Source organism: Salmo trutta, chromosome 17, assembly GCF_901001165.1.
Source record: "Salmo trutta chromosome 17, fSalTru1.1, whole genome shotgun sequence".
Lineage (NCBI taxonomy): Eukaryota > Metazoa > Chordata > Actinopteri > Salmoniformes > Salmonidae > Salmo > Salmo trutta.
In genome coordinates, this window is record NC_042973.1 from 53,812,210 (window position 1) to 53,830,989 (window position 18,780).

The window sequence follows — 18,780 nt, forward strand, 5'->3', positions numbered from 1 at the left end:
GTGACTTTTCCCAGCTTCCCAGCTGAAGGCTCCAATAGCAACAGACTAACAATGTCCCCCACGCATGACTGATCCATTTCACCATGAGGAGGGAACCGACAACCTTGGGTGATGATGGCATTAAACTCTGCCCTGAGAAGCAACAGTCCACAAAGCCATGAGAGAAATATATAAGCTTCTGCTTTTTACAGCTTTTAATAGATGTTTGATAAAGAAGCCTGTGAATGTTTTTCCAAGATATACAGCGGAAAGGTCACTGTATTTTTATCAAAGTGGATTGACAGGTTTTTCTAGATTAAACAATGAAACATAATTATACTGAACAAAAATATAAATGCAGCATGCAACACTTTCAAATATTTTACTGTTACAGTTCATGTGAGGAAATCAGTCAATTGAAATGAATTAATTTGGCCCAAACCTATGGATTTCACATGACTGGGAATACAGATAGGCATCTGTTGGTTACTGATACCTTAAAAAAAATGGGCATCATTATCTCATCATGGTATTTCTGTGCATTCAAATTGCCATCGATAAAATGCAATTGGGGTCATTGTCCGTAGCTTATGCCTGCCCACACCATAGCCCCAATGCCACCATGGGGCACTCTGTTCACAACGTTGACATCAGCAAACCGCTTTCTCACATGACGCCATACACGTGGTCAGCGGTTGTAAAGCCGGTTGGATGTACTCACAAATTCTCTAAAACAATGTTGGAGGCGGCTTATGGTAGAGAAATTAACATTCAATTATCTGCCAACAGCTCTGGTGGACATTCCTGCAGTCAGCATGTCAACTGCACACCCCGTCAAAACTTAAGACATCTGTGGCATTGTGTTTTGTGAAACAAACTGCACATTTTAGAGTGGCATTTTATTGTCCCAAGCACAAGGTTCACCTGTGTAATGATAATGCTGTTTAATCAGCTTCTTGATATGCCACACCTGTCAGGTGGATGGATTATCTTGGCAAAGGAGAAATGCTCACTAAAAGGGATGTAAACAAATTTCTGTGCAAAATTTGAGAGAAATAAGCTTTTTGTGTGTATGGACCATTTCTGGGATCTTTTATTTCAGCTCATGAAACATGTGACTAACATGATGCATTTATATTTTTGTTCAATGTATAATAATATACTAACATAACCATACAGACATCCCAATCAACTTCAACAAAACATGTTGTTAATGAAAGAAACAGGGGTTGCTACTGTGTACACTGAGACCAACAGAGGGGCCACAAGAGCCAAACGGTGCTCTATAACCCAGTGACCAAACCTTACACAAAACCTTACAGTATTTACATAGGTATTATTTATCCAACTGAATCATTCCCTGACCAAACAGGTGTTCCTCACACCAAAACAGAAGTCATGTGGACTTCATTGGGAAAGAAGGGATGAGAAGGATAAATGTTTATGACCATGTGTAAAAATTTGTACATTGTGGGTCTGTTGTGCAATAAGGACGTAGTGAATCATTGATGGATGATGTGAACAGCTAATTTGCTGGGTTGGAAAACCTGAGAATCAAGATGCAAATTACTGGTCCTAGTAGTGAAAACTGAAACTGTATATTCTACTTAGCTCTTTGGCTTGCAATTCACCTGCTATTCTGCAGGTTTCTCCTATACCTCTTTACATTCTTATAACAGACATGTGGTTCAGAATTTTGGATTGTAACATAACACTGACATAATATTTACATTTAAGGCTAAATTAAATGCATTATTAATATATTTGAGAGTCTACAGTGTTACTTGATGACAACAGGTGTATTTAACAATAATAAAAGGGATGTCACAAAAAAGGTGTAAGTGATAAACTTACTGTAAAACACGTTTGAATTAATAATAATTCATGAAGCAGGCAGGTCTCAGAAATCATGACCACTGTATATAATGCAAATTAGATGGGCTTGTTTTGCCTCCCATTATATGGATTAAAGTGATGCCACATGGATAAGTGATGTCACCGAGTGGTAGATTTAAACATTGTTCATATGTGACCAGCTCAAACTAGTTTCGAAAAAAAAGTAGGACGACACAGTAAACGCAAGCTGTGGTCTGGGTGCGGAAAGCAAACGACTACACAACCGGTATAGTGATTTGACAGACTGTGAAGTTGCCTGTTTGTGAGAATGAAGTAAGTTGACGCACTGTTTTCTTATCCCGCATTATTTTGTCAGTTTAAGGCATTCATTATTAAGAATCATAGAGCATATCCATATGTTATTTACATTGTTTCTTTGTTCACTGATTTGCTGTCGATGTTCAGAAAAAGTGCATGCCTTGGTAGGCTGGGAAGTGCGCATTACGCACAAACCAAATCTTCAATATGTTTTACGAACAATCAAATACCATATCGCTACAGACTGGGTTTTTACTCTATATTCTCAAACTCTAAGGTAAATTTTGAATATACCGTTTTAAAACTTCTTACAATGGGAGGGAGATTTTTTTAGACTTTGTTTTCACATTCCTACAGGAGCATCCTTGTGTTATCATTTAGCCCAACTCTATTAGGTGTTAGAAAGGGTATCCTATGGTGTTACTTGTTTAGCTTACAGGTATTACCACCTAAACCAGAATCAGATGTAATTATTCAATCAGATAATCCAAATATGGGAAAGTAGATTCAGCTTTTGATAGTGCAAGTGATCTAATTAATTGAGGTTTAATGATAGAAAAAGTGGTTTCTATTCATTTCAGGACAATCATCAGACAGTGTGGTTTCTAAATGTGTTTGTTCTCCTGTCAAAACCATCAAAATGTTGCGATTCATCTGACCCTGTAGGCAGCTACCATGGCTAGCTCATTGTTTGCCTTGGGGGTTTATTTTACTCCCAATTAAAGCAACACTCTTCATGCACTTGCAGGATGTCAATACTGCCAGAGATTTTCCACACACTTTTGTCTAGTTTTAGGTTATAAGGCATGGCATGGTAAGGTAATCCTATATGAGACTATATTCAGGCTTTATAACTAAGTCATGGTTGAACTGAGGAAGAGTGATTGGAGGAATGGAATGCACCCATCATTCTTTTGTAGCGCCCTCCCTTGACAACAACTTTTAAAGATTTTATTTTCCTAACCTTTTAGCTAAGGCTTTGTTTGTCTTGTATGTAGTTGTGAGACAGTTGTTGTGAAGTAGCTGTGAATAGTTGTGACATCAGCTCACGTTGTCTATTTGTTCAGTATGTCTACGCATGTTGGTTCCATGGTTATAACAAGGTCATGTCTTAGTAAAACCTTGATTCACATTGTTAATACAGTGTTTGGTTGATATGATAATTTTGTTCTAGAGATCCTCGACGGATCTGCGTTCAAGATCATCTTTAAACGACTTTCATGAAGTTTGCCTTTTGGGAGAGTGAACTCTCCGGTTCATGAGGAAGTTCTCAAAATGTACTGCTCTCGCATCTACCAAAGGGAGCATCACGCTTATTTTCTTCATCTTAAGACTTCATTGTCTTCTTATGCAAATAGGTTTACATTCAGCTGGACAGTGGAGAGGCCTTGCTCCTAAGATGTGGCATGGGATCTGTGTTAGGGCTTTTGAGAGAAATGAAAACAGGCAAGAAGGCCCTTTGTTTTGGCCCAATGAATCAGTATTCCTTTGAGGGGACTCTAAAGGCCTTTCAGCAAGCGCTTGGCCTCTCCCTCCGCATGGCTGGAGCACAGAGAGGGAGAGGGAGCCTGCTGAGAGCCTGTTCTGTTCACACAAAAGCCCGGAGAAGCCCTCCACATTTGGGGCCGGGAGACGAGCGGGATTTGCTCGGCCGGCTGACGTGTGAAAGAACGGACTCATTTAATGGAGGCCTTTCTCTTGAAACTGAACTCTCAAAGAAGACTCTGTAATTTCCCAGCCCAGTAATGGGGGGGTGGGGGGGGGGGTGGATAGAGACAGGGAGAGATGTATGGGTTATTGACACATTTAATGTATTCAAAGGGGATGCCTGTGGCCCACATATTAAGGGGATATACTGCCGTACTTGTTGATTGAGCACTCATCAAGTAAGGCTTGAAGGCGTTCAGTTGATTCAGTGAGACAAAGGTTAACTAGGCAAAATATTATGATCGGATAAGAGCAATGTAAGAATCCATTAGCCTACTTTCATCATGCATAACTGTCAACAGGAAAATGTCTGTAAGTGGTGTACACTACCGTTCAAAAAGTTGGGGTCACTTAGAAATATCCTTGTTTTTGAAAGAAAATAAAATGTTTTGTCCATTAAAGTAACATCAAATTGAGATGTACACTACCGTTCAAAAGTTTGGGGTCACTTAAAAATGTCCTTGTTTTTGAAAGAAAATAAAATGTTTTGTCCATTAAAATAACATCAAATTGATCAGAAATACAGTGTAGACATTGTTAATGTTGTAAATGACTATTGTAGCTGTAGCTGGAATATCTTCATAGGCGTACAGAGGCCCATAATCAGCAATGATGCTCCAGATACTCAACTAGTCTTAAGAAGGCCTGTTTTATTGCTTCTTTAATCAGAACAACAGTTTTCAGCTGTGCTAACATAATTTCAAAAGGGTTTTCTAATGATCAATTAGCCTTTTAAAATGATAAACTTGGATTAGCTAACACAACGTGCCATTGGAACACAGGAGTGATGGTTGCTGATAATGGGCCTCTGTACGCCTATGTACAGTTGAAGTCGGAAGTTTACATACAGAGGTTGGAGTCATTAAAACTCGTTTTTCAACCACTCCACAAATTTCTTGTTAACAAACTATAGTTTTGGCAAGTCGGTTAGGACATCTACTTTGTGCATGACCCATTTAATTTTTCCAACAATTGTTTACAGACAGATTATTTCACTTAAAATTAATTTTATCACAATTCCAGTGGGTCAGAAGTTTACATACACTAAGTTGACTGTGACTTTAAACAGCTTGGAAAATTCCAGAAAATGGTGTCATGGCTTTAGAAGCTTCTGATAGCCTAATTGACATCATTTGAGTCAATTGGAGGTGTACCTGTGGATGTATTTCAAGGCCTACCTTCAAACTCAGTGCCTCTTTGCTTGACATCATGGGAAAATCAATTTCCAAACGCCTGAAGGTACCACGTTCATCTGTACAAACAATAGTACGCAAGTATAAACACCATGGGACCACGTAGCCGTCATACCGCTCAGGAAGGAGATGCGTTCTGTCTCCTAGAGATCAACCGTCATAAAAAAGCAAGACTACGGTTTGCAACTTGCCATGGGGACAAAGATCGTACTTTTTGGAGAAATGTCCTCTGGTCTGATGAAAGAAAAATAGAACTGTTTGGCCATAATGACCATTGTTATGTTTGGAGGAAAAAGGGGGAGGCTTGCAAGCCAAAGAACACCATCACAACCGTGAAGCCTGGGGGTGGCAGCATCATGTTGTGGGAGTGCTTTGCTGCAGGAGGCTGGTGCATGTCACAAAATAGATGGCATCACGAGGGAGGAAAATTATATGGATATATTGAAGCAACATCTCAAGACATCAGTCAGGAAGTTAAAGCTTGGTCGCAAATGGGTCTTCCAAATCGACAATGACCGCAAGCATACAGTGAGGGAAAAAAGTATTTGATCCCCTGCTGATTTTGTACGTTTGCCCACTGACAAAGAAATGATCAGTCTATAATTTTAATGGTAGGTTTATTTGAACAGTGAGAGACAGAATAGCAACAACAAAATCCAGAAAAACGCATGTCAAAAATGTTATAAAATGATTTGCATTTTAATGGGGGAAATAAGTATTTGACCCCTCTGCAAAACATGACTTAGTACTTGGTGGCAAAACCCTTGTTGGCAATCACAGAGGTCAGACGTTTCTTGTAGTTGGCCACCAGGATTGCACACATCTCAGGAGAGATTTTGTCCCACTCCTCTTTGCAGATCTTCTCCAAGTCATTAAGGTTTCGAGGCTGACGTTTGGCAACTCGAACCTTCAGCTCCCTCCACAGATTTTCTATGGGATTGACTGGCTAGACTGGCTAGGCCACTCCAGGACCTTAATGTGCTTCTTCTTGAGCCACTACTTTGTTGCCTTGGCCGTGTGTTTTGGGTCATTGTCATGCTGGAATACCCATCCACAACCCATTTTCAATGCCCTGGCTGAGGGAAGGAGGTTCTCACCCAAGATTTGACGGTACATCATCGTCCCTTTGATGCGGTGAAGTTGTCCTGTCCCCTTAGCAAAAAAACACCCCCAAAGCATAATGTTTCCACCTCCATGTTTGACGGTGAGGATGGTGTTCTTGGGGTCATAGGCAGCATTCCTCCTCCTCCAAGCACGGCGAGTTGAATTGATGCCAAAGAGCTCCAATTTGGTCTCATCTGACCACAACACTTTCACCCAGTTGTCCTCTGAATCATTCAGATGTTCATTGGCAAACTTCAGATGGGCATGTATATGTGCTTTCTTGAGCAGGGGAACCTTGCAGGTGCTGCAGGATTTCAGTCCTTCACGGCGTAGTGTGTTACCAATTGTTTTGTTGGTGACTATGGTCCCAGCTGCCTTGAGATAATTGACAAGATCCTCCCGTGTAGTTCTGGGCTGATTCCTCACCGTTCTCATGATCATTGCAACTCCACGAGGTGAGATCTTGCATGGAGCCCCAGGCTGAGGGAGATTGACAATTCTTTTGTGTTTCTTCCATTTGCGAATAATCACACCAACTTTTGTCACCTTCTCACCAAGCTGCTTGGCGATGGTCTTGTAGCCCATTCCAGCCTTGTGTAGGTCTACAATCTTGTCCCTGACATCATTGGAGAGCTCTTTGGTCTTGGCCATGGTGGAGAGTTTGGAATCTGATTGATTGATTGCTTCTGTGGACAGGTGTCTTTTGTACAGGTAACAAACTGAGATTAGGAGCACTCCCTTACCTTACCTCGTTACCTGTATAAAAGACACCTGGGAGCCAGAAAATCTTTCTGATTGAGAGGGGGTCAAACACTTCTTTCCCTCATTAAAATGCAAATGAATTTCTAACATTTTTGACATGCGTTTTTCAGGATTTTTTTGTTGTTATTCTGTCTCTCACTGTTCAAATAAAGCTACCATTAAAATTATAGACTGATCATTTCTTTGTCAGTGGGCAAACGTACAAAATCAGCAGGGGATCAAATACTTTTTTCCCTCACTGTATTTCCAAAGTTGTGGCAAAATGGCTGAAGGACGATAAAGTCAAGGTATTCGAGTGGCCATCACGAAGCCCTGACCTCAATGCTATAGAAAATGTATGGGCAGAACTGAAAAGGCGAGTGCAAGCAAGGAGTCCTACAAACCTGACTCAGTTACACAAGCTCTGTCAGGAAGAATGGACCAAAATTCACCCAACTTATTGTGTGAAGATTGTGGAAGGCTACCCAAAACGTTTGACCCAAGTTAAACAATTTAAAGGCAATGCTACCAAATACTAATTGAGTGTATTTAAACTTCTGAGCCACTGGGAATGTGATGAAAGAAATAAAAGCTGAAATAAATCATTCTCTCTATTATTATTCTGACATTTCACATTCTTAAAATAAAGAGGTGATCCTAACTGACCTAAGACAGGGAATTTTTACTAGGATTAAATGTCAGGAATTGTGAAAAACTGAGTTTAATTGTATTTGGCTAAGGTGTATGTCACGTCCTGACCAGCAGAGGGTGTAGTTGTGTAGTATTTTGGTCAGGACGTGGCAGAAGATGTCTGTGTATGTTTGTTCTGGGTTGTATGTTTCTATGTTGGTCTGTGTGGCTCCTGATCAGGGACAGCTGGTTATCGTTGTTCCTGATTGGGAGTCATATATTAGGTGTGTGTTTTTCACTTGGGTTTGTGGGTTGTTGTTTTAGCACTGCTTTATGTTAGCCTGCTAAACTGTTCGTCTCTTGTTTCTTGTTTTTTCTCGGTGTTCACAGTAAAATAAAATATGATGAGCACGCAACCCGCTGCGTATTGGTCCACTTTTTCCGACAGCGATTTCTCCATATCTTCAGACGAAGAGGAGCGCTATAGTGTATGTAAACTTCCGACTTCAACTGTAGATATTCCATAAAAAATCTGCCGTTTCCAGCTACAATAGTCATTTACAACATTAACAATGTCTACACTGTATTTCTGATCAATGTGATGTTTTTTTAATGGACAAAACATTTGCTTTTCTTTCAAAAACAAGGACATTTCTAAGTGAACCCAAACTTTTGAATGGTAGCGTATTTGCGTGGTTTTCCATGTAGTCATGGAAACAAAAAATACAGATATTAGTGGGCTATGTTCATAGGCTAAAATGATCCACCAACTAAGATGAAGAACAGTTAGTTAACTGCAGAGTAACTTCAAAGTAAAGTTGTCTATAAACTGACTGAGAACAGAACAAAGTATGTTATAATAAGTACAGTGTACTGCATTGAGGTGCAGTAACTCATAGCAACACATATAGTGCCTTCAGAAATTATTCACACCCTTGACTTTTTCCACATTTCATAGTAGAGCCTGAATTTAGAGTAAATTGAGATTTTGTGTCCCTGGCCTACACACAATAACCCATAATGTCAAAGTGAAATTACACTGAACAAAAATATAAACGCAACATGCAACAATTTCAAAGATTTTACTGAGTTACAGTTCATATAAGGAAATCAGTCAACTGAAATAAATTAATTAGGCCCTAGTCTATGGATTTCACATGACTGGGAATACAGATGCATCTGTTGGTCACATATTTCTTTAAAAAAAAGCAGGGGTGTGGATCATAAAACCAGTCCAGCATTTGCGACCACCATTTGCCTCATGCAGTGCGACACATCTCCTTCAAATAGAGTTGATCAGGCTTTCGATTGTGGCCTGTGGAATGTTGTCCCACTCCTCTTCAATGACTCTGCGAAGTTGCTGGATATTGGCGGGAAATGGAACACGCTGTTGTACACGTCGACCCAGAGCATCCCAAACATGCTCAATGGGTGACATGTCTGGTGAATATGCAGGACTTGGAAAAACTGTGAAATGTCAGCTTGTGTACAGATCCTTGCAACATGGGGCTGTGCATTATCATGCTGAAACATGATGAATGGCACTAGAATTGGGCTTCAGGATTTCGTCACGGTATCTCTGTGCATTAAAATTGCCATCAATAAATTGCAATTGTGTTCATTGTCTGTGGCTTATGTCTGCCCATACCATAACTTCACCACCACCATGGGACACTCTGTTCACAACGTTGACATCAGCAAACAGTTCGTCCACACGAACGCCGTAGATGCTGTCTGCCATTTGCCAGGTACAGACGATCTCTGGAACGAATTGCAAAAATCTCTGAAGCTGGAGTCTTATATCTCCTTCTCTAACTTTAAGCATCAGCTGTCAGAGCAGCTTACTGATCACTGTACCTGTACACAGCCAATCTGTAAATAGCCCACCCAACTACCTCATCCCCATATTATTGCTTACGCTCTTGCTCTTTTGCACCCCAGTATCTCTACGTGCACTTTTTATTTAGATTTTTTTATTTCACCTTTATTTAACCTCTCTGGGACATGTGGGACGCTAGCGAGCTAGCGCCCGCGGGACACACTATTCAACAGCCAGTGAAATAGCAGGGCGACAAATTCAAAAAAGCAAAAATCTCATAATTCAAATTTCGCAAACATATCACTATTACATCCCATTTTAATGATACACTTCTCGTTAATCCAACCACATTGTCCGATTTCAAAAAGGCTTTATGGAGAAAGCATAACATTAGATTATGTTAGGACAGCGCCGAGACAAGAAAAACCACGCAGCCATTTTCCCCATTTTACATTGGCGCGTGATGTTCAGAAATGTTTTGCCTCCTAAAACTTCCGGTGAATGAGCACATCAATTTACAAAAATACTCATCATAAACATTGATAAAATTTACAACAGTTATTGAAAGAATTATATATACACTTCTCCTTAATGCAACCGCTGTGTCAGATTTCAAAATAGCTTTACGGCGAAAGCACATTGTTCAATATTCTGAGTACAGAGCTCAGCCATCAAAGCAAGCTATACAGTTACCCGCCAAGTTCTGGAGTCAACAAAACTCAGAAATAGTATTATAAATCTTCACTTACCTTTGCTGATCTTTGTCGGAATGCACTCCCAGGACTCCCACTTCCACAAGAAATGTTTGTTTTGTTCGATAAATTCCATATTTATGTCCAAATACCTCCGTTTTGTTCGCACGTTCAGATCACTATTCCAAAGGCATAATGCGCGAGCGCAAAACCCGAGACGAAAAGTCTAAAAGTTCCATTACCGTTCGTAGAAACATGTCAAACGATGTTTACAATCAATCCTTAGGGTCTTTTTAACATAAATCTTCGATAATATTCCAACCAGACAATAGCATATTCATTACAGAGGAAAAAGAAGGAACGGCGCGCCTGTGTGACGGCGCAGTAAACAACTCATTGGTCTCAGGCAGTCCACAGCTCTTCTTCTCTCCCCAGTAACAGTAGAAGCATGAAACAAGGTTCTAAAGACTGTTGACATCTAGTGGAAGCCTTAGGAAGTGCAAAATGACCCCACAGACACTGTAGTTTGGATAGGCAATCACTTGAAAAACTACAACCACTTCCTGGTTGGATTTCTTCTCAGGTTTTTGCCTGCCATATGAGTTCTGTTATACTCACAGACATCATTAAGACAGATTTAGAAACTTCAGAGTGTTTTCTATCCAAATCTACTAATAACATGCATATCCTACCTTCTGAGTCTGAGTAGGAGGCAGTTTAATTTGGGCACGTTTTTCATCCGAACGTGAAAATACTGCCCCCTGTCCTTATTAACAGTTAAAAGAAGGTGCTTACATCAAACAGTTTGCAATGACTTCTCTCCACATAGGAATACATTGCCTGCTCCCGTAAATTCAACCTGAAGCCTGCATATCCTACCTTCTGAGCCTGAGTAGCAGGCAGTTTAATTTGGGCACATTATTCATCTGAATTTCCGAATACTGCCCCCTGTCACCAAGAAGTTAACCAGGTAGGCCAGTTGAGAACAAGTTCTCATTTACAACTGTGACCTGGCCAAGATAAAGCAAAGCAGTGCGACAAAAAGAACAACACAGAGTTACACATGGAATAAACAAACATACAATCAATAATACAGTAGAAAAGGTCTAAATACAGTGTGTGCAAATGAGGTAGGATCGTGCGCATCATCATCTGCATATCTATCACTCCAGTATTAATGCTAAATTGTAATTATTTTCACCACCGGGGCCTATTTATTGCCTACCTCTCTACTCTTCTACATTTGCACACACTGTACATAGATTTTTCTATTTTTATTTTCTTTTGTGTTACTAACTGTATGTTTGTTTATGTGTAACTCTATGTTGTTTTTGTCGCACTGCTTTGCTTTATCTTGGCACGGTCGCAGTTGTAAATGAGAACTTGTTCTCAACTGGCCTACTTGGTTAAATCAAGATGAAATAAAAAAAAAAAAATTTAAATCCTACGCATCTACAGTCGTGGCCAAAGGTTTTGAGAATGACACAAATATTAATTTTCACAAAGTCTGCTGCCTCGGTTTGTATGAAGGCAATTTGCATATACTCCAGAATGTTATGAAGAGTGATCAGATGAATTGCAATTAACTGCAAAGTCCCTATTTGCCATGGAAATTAATTGAATCCCAAAAAACATTTCCACTGCATTTCAGCCCTGCCACAAAAGGACCAGCTGACATCATGTCAGTGATTCTCTCATTAACACAGGTGTGAGTGTTGACGAGGACAAGGCTGGAGATCACTCTGTCATGCTGATTGAGTTTGAATAACAGATTGGAAGCTTCAAAAGGAGGGTGGTGCTTGGAATCATTGTTCTTCCTCTGTCAACCATGATTACCTGCAAGGAAACATGTGCCGTCATCATTGCTTTGCACAAAAAGGGCTTCACATGCAAGGATATTGCTGCCAGTAAGATTGCACCTAAATCAACCATTTATCGGATCATCAAGAACTTCAAGGAGAGCGGTGCAATTGTTGTGAAGAAGGCTTCAGGGCGTATCTGCACGCACAGTGCGGCGAAGACTTTTGAAGGATGGCCTGGTGTCAAGAAGGGCAGCAAAGAAGCCACTTCTCTCCAGGTAAAACATCAGGGACAGACTGATATTCTGCAAAAGGTACAGGGATTGGACTGCTGAGGACTGGGGTAAAGTCATTTTCTCTGATGAATCCCTTTTCCGATTGTTTGGGGCATCCACAAAAAAACTTGTCCGGAGAAGACAAGGTGAGCGCTACCATCAGTCCTGTGTCATGCCAACAGTAAAGCATCCTGAGACATGTGTGGGGTTGCTTCTCAGCCAAGGGAGTGGGCTCACTCACAATTTTGCCTAAGAACACAGCCATGAATAAAGAATGGTACCAACACATCCACCGAGAGCAACTTCTCCCAACCATCCAGGAACAGTTTGGTGACGAACAATGCCTTTTTCAGCATGATGGAGCACCTTGCCATAAGGCAAAAGTGATAACTAAGTGGCTCGGGGAACAAAACATCGATATTTTTGGTCCATGGCCAGGAAACTCCCCAGACCTGAATCCTATTGAGAACTTGTGGTCAATCCTCAAGAGGCAGGTGGACAAACAAAAACCCACAAATTCTGACAAACTCCAAGCATTGATTAAGCAAGAATGGGCTGCCATCAGTCAGGATGTGGCCCAGCATGCCAGGGCGGATTGCAGAGGTCTTGAAAAAGAGGGTCAACACTGCAAATATTGACTCTTTGCGCCAACTTCATGTAATTGTCAATAAAAGCCTTTGACACTTATGAAATGCTTGTAATTATACTTCAGTATTCCATAGTAACATCTGACAAAAATATATAAAGACATTGAAGCAGCAAACTTTGTGGAAATTAATATTTGTGTCATTCTCAAAACTTTTGGCCACGACTGTAGGTCGGGCAGGAACTCAACCATGGTCACTCACAAGTTACAAACCATCCCAACCATCCAATCATCCAATCACAAGCTACAGCCTAGGTGTCTCTGTCAATTAGAAAAAAAGTTAATACTCTGGCTTGAAGAGAGTGCATAGTATTATCAATGTTGCTGTAACATTATGTCATCATAGTAGGATCAATACCAATGGCTACATTGCAGATGTGTGACAGTTTTAAGATGTAACTTAAGCACATCCAATATTGTACAACATAAGCCAGTACATTATGATGATGGCTCACAAAAATGCTGTTGAAATGGGGTGGTCATGTAAAATAAACAGAGTGGCTGTGCATCTGAGTTATCTTCCCAACAGCTAAAGCTCCGAAGCCTCTGCACAAATACATCTCCCAAAAGCATAAAAAAGATATAGGACATACATGGAACCATAATGTGTTTTGATGCTCTCTTTCAGCCCAGTGGCTAGTAAACTTTCCAAAAATATGTTGATAATGATATTACATTTTCTCTTCACAGAATGCAAGGTGTGTTCTCAATGACACTTGTGCTGCTTGTGGCCTTGATGGTCACAGCAGAAGCAGCACACAAACATGGTGACAAAAAAGGTGAGACGTGATCAAACTACAAACTACATTAATGTGTATAGATAAAAAAAAGAATATCCCTTTGAAGGAGCTCATGTTATGCTGTGTTACAGCAAATGTCAGGCAAAATCAATTAAATTATTTATTTGTTTTATTTTTGGTGCCACAGGTCAGAAAGCCAAAGAGGGGGGCAAAGCAGAGTGTGCTGAGAAGCGCTTTGGAAAATGTGTGCCCAATGCTGGTGACTGTGGAGATGGGTTCCGTGAGGCCACCTGCAGTGAGCACACCACCAAACACAAGTGCAATATCCCCTGCAACTGGAAGAAGGCCTTTGGTGGTAAGAGGGCAAATGTTGGAGATGGATGTGGTCCTGACATACACATACAGTACATACATATATTCACATATATGTAAATATACTACATGTATCTGCATTCTGTACCATCATCATTAAGTAACTAGGGCCCAAAGTTTTTCATGGTCACTGGTCAGGTCTCATCGTGGTCAGGAAAAACTCTGGTCCCTAATCATAACGGAATTAGATTAACATGTTTTTATGGATGATTTATATGATAAAATAGATGGTATTTCTTTCTAGCTGACTGCAAGTACAGGTTCACCAATTGGGGCGAGTGTGACACGACCACTGGCACCAAGAGCCGGTCAGGAACCCTGAAGAAAGACCTGTTCAAGTTAGACTGCGAGGCCACCATCACGGTGACCAAGCCATGCTCCTCCAAGCCCAAGGGGAAGGGAGGAAAAGGCAGGTCGGATCTCATTTATTAGACCACCATAGGACAAACCCAGTGGGCAAAACTGGTTGAAATTCTGTTTGTTAAGGGGATGTTAAATACTGATGGCACATTCCTTAGAAGGTATGCATTTGTCACTAAACTGGAAAAGCAGGTTCTCCAAAAAAACATGAAAACACAAACCTAACACTGCAGAAAATAAAGCTATTCATATGCCGAAAGGGATTTCATAGCCACCATGTCAAAATGCAATTCGCCCTTTGACTGAGAATAACCCAATTGAATCCAAACACCTGACTTTTTCTTCTTCTTTTTTTTCTAGGGAAGAGGACAGAGTGACAACTAAAGAGTGAAGCTTGAGGACTGACTGAGACACAGCAGGTGTGACTTCTGGCTTACTTCAGCAGCACAATCGTCACCCTCCTTTGCCAAACACTCAGCCAGTGTCTCTGACTGTGTCCAAAATGACACCTTATCCGTTATATAGTGCACTACTTTAGACCAGAGGGCCCTGGTCAAAAGTAGTGCACTATATAAGAGATAGGGTGTCATTTGGGATGTAGCATCTGTCTCTGCCACTAAGCGCTTTGTCCTTCTCAAAACAACAACAACCCAACAATCTCTGCCTATACTCTCATGTTCATGTCTTTTCACGAAAACAATCTTGTTATGTGTTTTTATTTGTTTTAAGGGTTAAAAAAAATCTTTACATTCTTTTCAGTAGGCAACTTGACATATAAGTCAGTCTTCATAGTTTTAGGCCATCCTATGTTTTTTTAACAGAAAATGTAAAGAACTCAACTTCTATAGATAGTTGTAATAAAGCTATAGTTACAAAATTAAACATAAACAAACAACACTATGAACAAAATTATAATATTTCTTCAATGATCATGAGTGTCGTTGACCATGTTCCAGAAGCTCAAAAATACATATTTTAGAAGATTTTAGAGGAATAGATTTTGTAAGTGGATATGGGTACTGTCTATATCCAGGAAACAAATATTAGAATTCTATGGAACTCCTTTGCAAAATGTATTTTTGAACAATAGAAATGACTGGAATTGCAACATGAGGTTTGTATAAAATAATAAAATAATGTACTGTTGTTTGTATAACAAAAATTTGTTGTGTTTTGTCTGAATACTTTTCATATTAAGTAATTGTTTTTCTCAAATCAAATCAAATCAACGTTTATTTGTCACGTGCGCCGAATACAACAGGTGTAGGTAGACCTTACAGTGAACTGCTTACTTACAGGCTCTAACCAATAGTGCAAAAAAGGTGTTAGGTGAACAATAGGTAAGTAAAGAAATAAAACAACAGTAAAAAGACAGGCTATATACAGGTGCGAGGCTATAAAAGTAGCGAGGCTACATACAGACAGGCTGATTGAGGTAGTATGTACATGTAGATATGGTTAAAGTGACTATGCATATATGATGAACAGAGAGTAGCAGCAGCGTAAAAGAGGGGTTGGTGGGTGGCGGGACACAATGCAGATAGCCCGGTTAGCCAATGTGCAGGAGCACTGGTTGGTCGGCCCAATTCAGGTAGTATGTACATGAATGTATAGTTAAAGTGACTATGCATATATGATAAACAGAGAGTAGCAGCAGCGTAAAAAGAGGGGTTGGGGGGGCACACAATGCAAATAGTCCGGGTAGCCATTTGATCGCCAGTTCACAAGTCTTATGGCTTGGGGGTAAAAACTGTTGAGAAGCCTTTTTGTCCTAGACTTGGCACTCCGGTACTGCTTGCCGTACGGTAGTAGAGAAAACAGTCTATGACTGGGGTGGCTGGGGTCTTTGACAATTTTTAGGGCCTTCCTCTGACACCCTGGTGTAGAGGATGGCAGGCAGCTTAGCCCCAGTGATGTACTGGGCCGTACGCACTACCCTCTGTAGTGCCTTGAGGTCAGAGGCCGAGCAGTTGGCAGTGATGCAACCAGTAGTTTCCTGAGGGGGAATAGGCTTTGTCGTGCCCTCTTCACGACTGTCTTGGTGTGTTTGGACCATTCTAGTTTGTTGTTGATGTGGACACCAAGGAACTTGAAGCTCTCAACCTGCTCAACTACAGCCCCGTCGATGAGAATGGGGGCGTGCTCGGTCCTCCTTTTCCTGTTGTCCACAATCATCTCCTTAGTCTTGGTTACGTTGAGTGATAGGTTGATATTCTGTCACCACCCGGCCAGGTCTCTTCTGTGTTAATTATAGGGGAAAACACTTTATTGATCCTGATTTGTACAAAATGTAGACATTAATTTTGGAAGACTTTAGAATACTTGAAAAAAGGCAAAGCCTTTCTCCCTGAAAGGATAAAGGTAGAATGGGAAAAAAAGAACGAAAATTACAGTGAACGTGAATTCAGTTACAAATTATCAAATGTAATACATGTTAAATTAACATCAGCCATTTAGCAGCTTTTGATAATTTGCTAAATAATAATAATCAACTTCTATGAAAGCACGCCACAACGAAAAATATTTCGTAAACAATAAAAACGTGTTAAAATGTTATGAGCTGTGTAATTACATGCCTTGCATCTTACAGTTCTTACAGTGCATCTTACAGTTCTAGGACAGTGATATAAACCCTTTACTCCATTATCCATTGTCAATTACAGTATTACCACTGCTGAAATACAACTGTTTACCATACAGTCACATAGTAGAAACCAGATAGAAATGGCGGAAGTCTTTTCTTGAGCAAATTAAGGCTTCATGCCATCTTGTTATGTAGTATACCACTTCAGCGCACCACATTATATCACATTGTGGATATTTAATAGCCCTTTCCCACATTCCTAAAGAGCTATCTGTTACACATTTTATACATCATTATTACATATTGGAGAAGTTCAGGCTAATAGGGAGTACATTACTGTCACGTCCTGACCAGTATAAGGGTTATTTGTTACTGTAGTTTGGTCAGGACGTGCCAGAGGGTATTTGTTTTATGTGGTTCGGGGTGGTGTTTTTGGTAGAAGGGTATTTGATTTATGTATTCCGGGGTTTTTGGGCACTGTTCCTTGTTTATGTATTTCTATGTTTAGTCTAGTTAGTTGTATTTCTATGTTTAGGTTAATGGGGGGTTGGACTCTCAATTGGAGGCAGGTGCTTTCTCGTTGCCTCTGATTGAGAGTCCTATATATGGGTATGTGTTTGGTTTAGTGTTTGTGGGAGATTGTTTCTTGTTTTGCTGAGTGTGCATGACAAGACTGTTTTGTTGTTCGTGAGTTTTTTTTTTTTTTTTTTTTTTTGGTGTGTGTGTGTGTGTGTGTGTGTGTGTGTGTGTGTGTGTGTGTGTGTGTGTGTGTGTGTGTGTGTGTGTGTGTGTGTGTGTGTGTGTGTTCTTGTTATTGAAATAAATATACAAGATCAGCATCCACATTCCTGCTGCGTTTTGGTCCTCCGTTCCAGACGACAACCGTGACAATTACAGGATTGTATTTGTGTGACTTTTCAAGCTATTGATTGAATAGCCACAAAACCACATCATTCAGATTCAACTTACATGTTGAGTTTTTTTTTATATTCCCTCTGCGACGAGAGGTAACATCGCACTGTCACTCGTCTTAGAGTCGCATTCAGGTTCAATATCATTGTCTGTCCAAGGATTTCATACTTCCATCCACCTCTGACTCTGTACTATTGGATTAATATTATGGACAGCTTCACAGTTTCCAATGGAGGAGCCTGAATTGTAAGAACCCTGGTTATTCCATTTGAGTTGAGAGAAATAGCCACTGCCTGTTCACCCGCAACCGCAAGACTCTCCAGAGGGTGGTGCGGTCTGCCCAACGCATTACCGAGGGCAAACTACCCGCCCTCCAGGAAACTTACAGCACCCAATGTCACAAGAAGGACAAAAAGATCATCATGGACATCAACCACCCGATCCACTGCCTGTTCACCCCACTATCATCCAGAAGGTGAGGTCAGTTTAGGTGCATCAAAGCTGGGACCGAGAGACTGAAAAAAATAGCTTCTATCTCAAGGCCATCAGACTGTTAAACAGCCATCACTAGCACATTAGAGGCTGCTGCCTATAGGCATAGACTAGAAATCACTGGCCACTTTAAGAAATGGAACACTAGTCACTTTAATAATGTTTACATTTCTTACATTACTCATCTCATATGTATATACTGTATTCTATACTATTCTACGGTATCTTAGTCCATTGCGCTCTGACATCGCTCGTCCATATGTATATAGTCTTAATTCATTCCTACTTAGATTTGTGTGTATTGGGTATATGTGGTGTAATTTGGTAGATAGTTTTTATTTTGTGGAGTATGGGCTTGTGATGAACTATCTATTGAGAAATGGAAGGATCGACCGGCCATGTTTATTGTCAATACCCATCCTAAACACATGCCTGGTGAACATTGGCATTAGAAGATGACAAAGGAGGTAGACAAATCTTAACTTCCCAGGCCTATGATAACTCTATTGGCTTCGGAAAATTGGTTGAATAATTCAAACTTTTGTTATTCCTATATATATCTGCAGACGCATTACTGAGGA

General features: G+C 40.4%; 1 protein-coding gene across 1 annotated transcript; it reads left to right on the top strand.

The window, feature by feature from the left end:
- The first annotated feature begins 1,995 nt into the window (after positions 1 to 1,995).
- LOC115152422 (midkine-A) lies at positions 1,996 to 15,373 on the top strand. Its single transcript, XM_029697289.1, has 5 exons — positions 1,996 to 2,148; positions 13,430 to 13,518; positions 13,667 to 13,834; positions 14,096 to 14,260; positions 14,572 to 15,373. The coding sequence occupies exons 1-5, from the start codon at positions 2,144 to 2,146 to the stop codon at positions 14,586 to 14,588; spliced, it is 444 nt and encodes a 147-aa protein (XP_029553149.1). The 5' UTR covers positions 1,996 to 2,143; the 3' UTR covers positions 14,589 to 15,373.
- Positions 15,374 to 18,780: the final 3,407 nt, after the last annotated feature.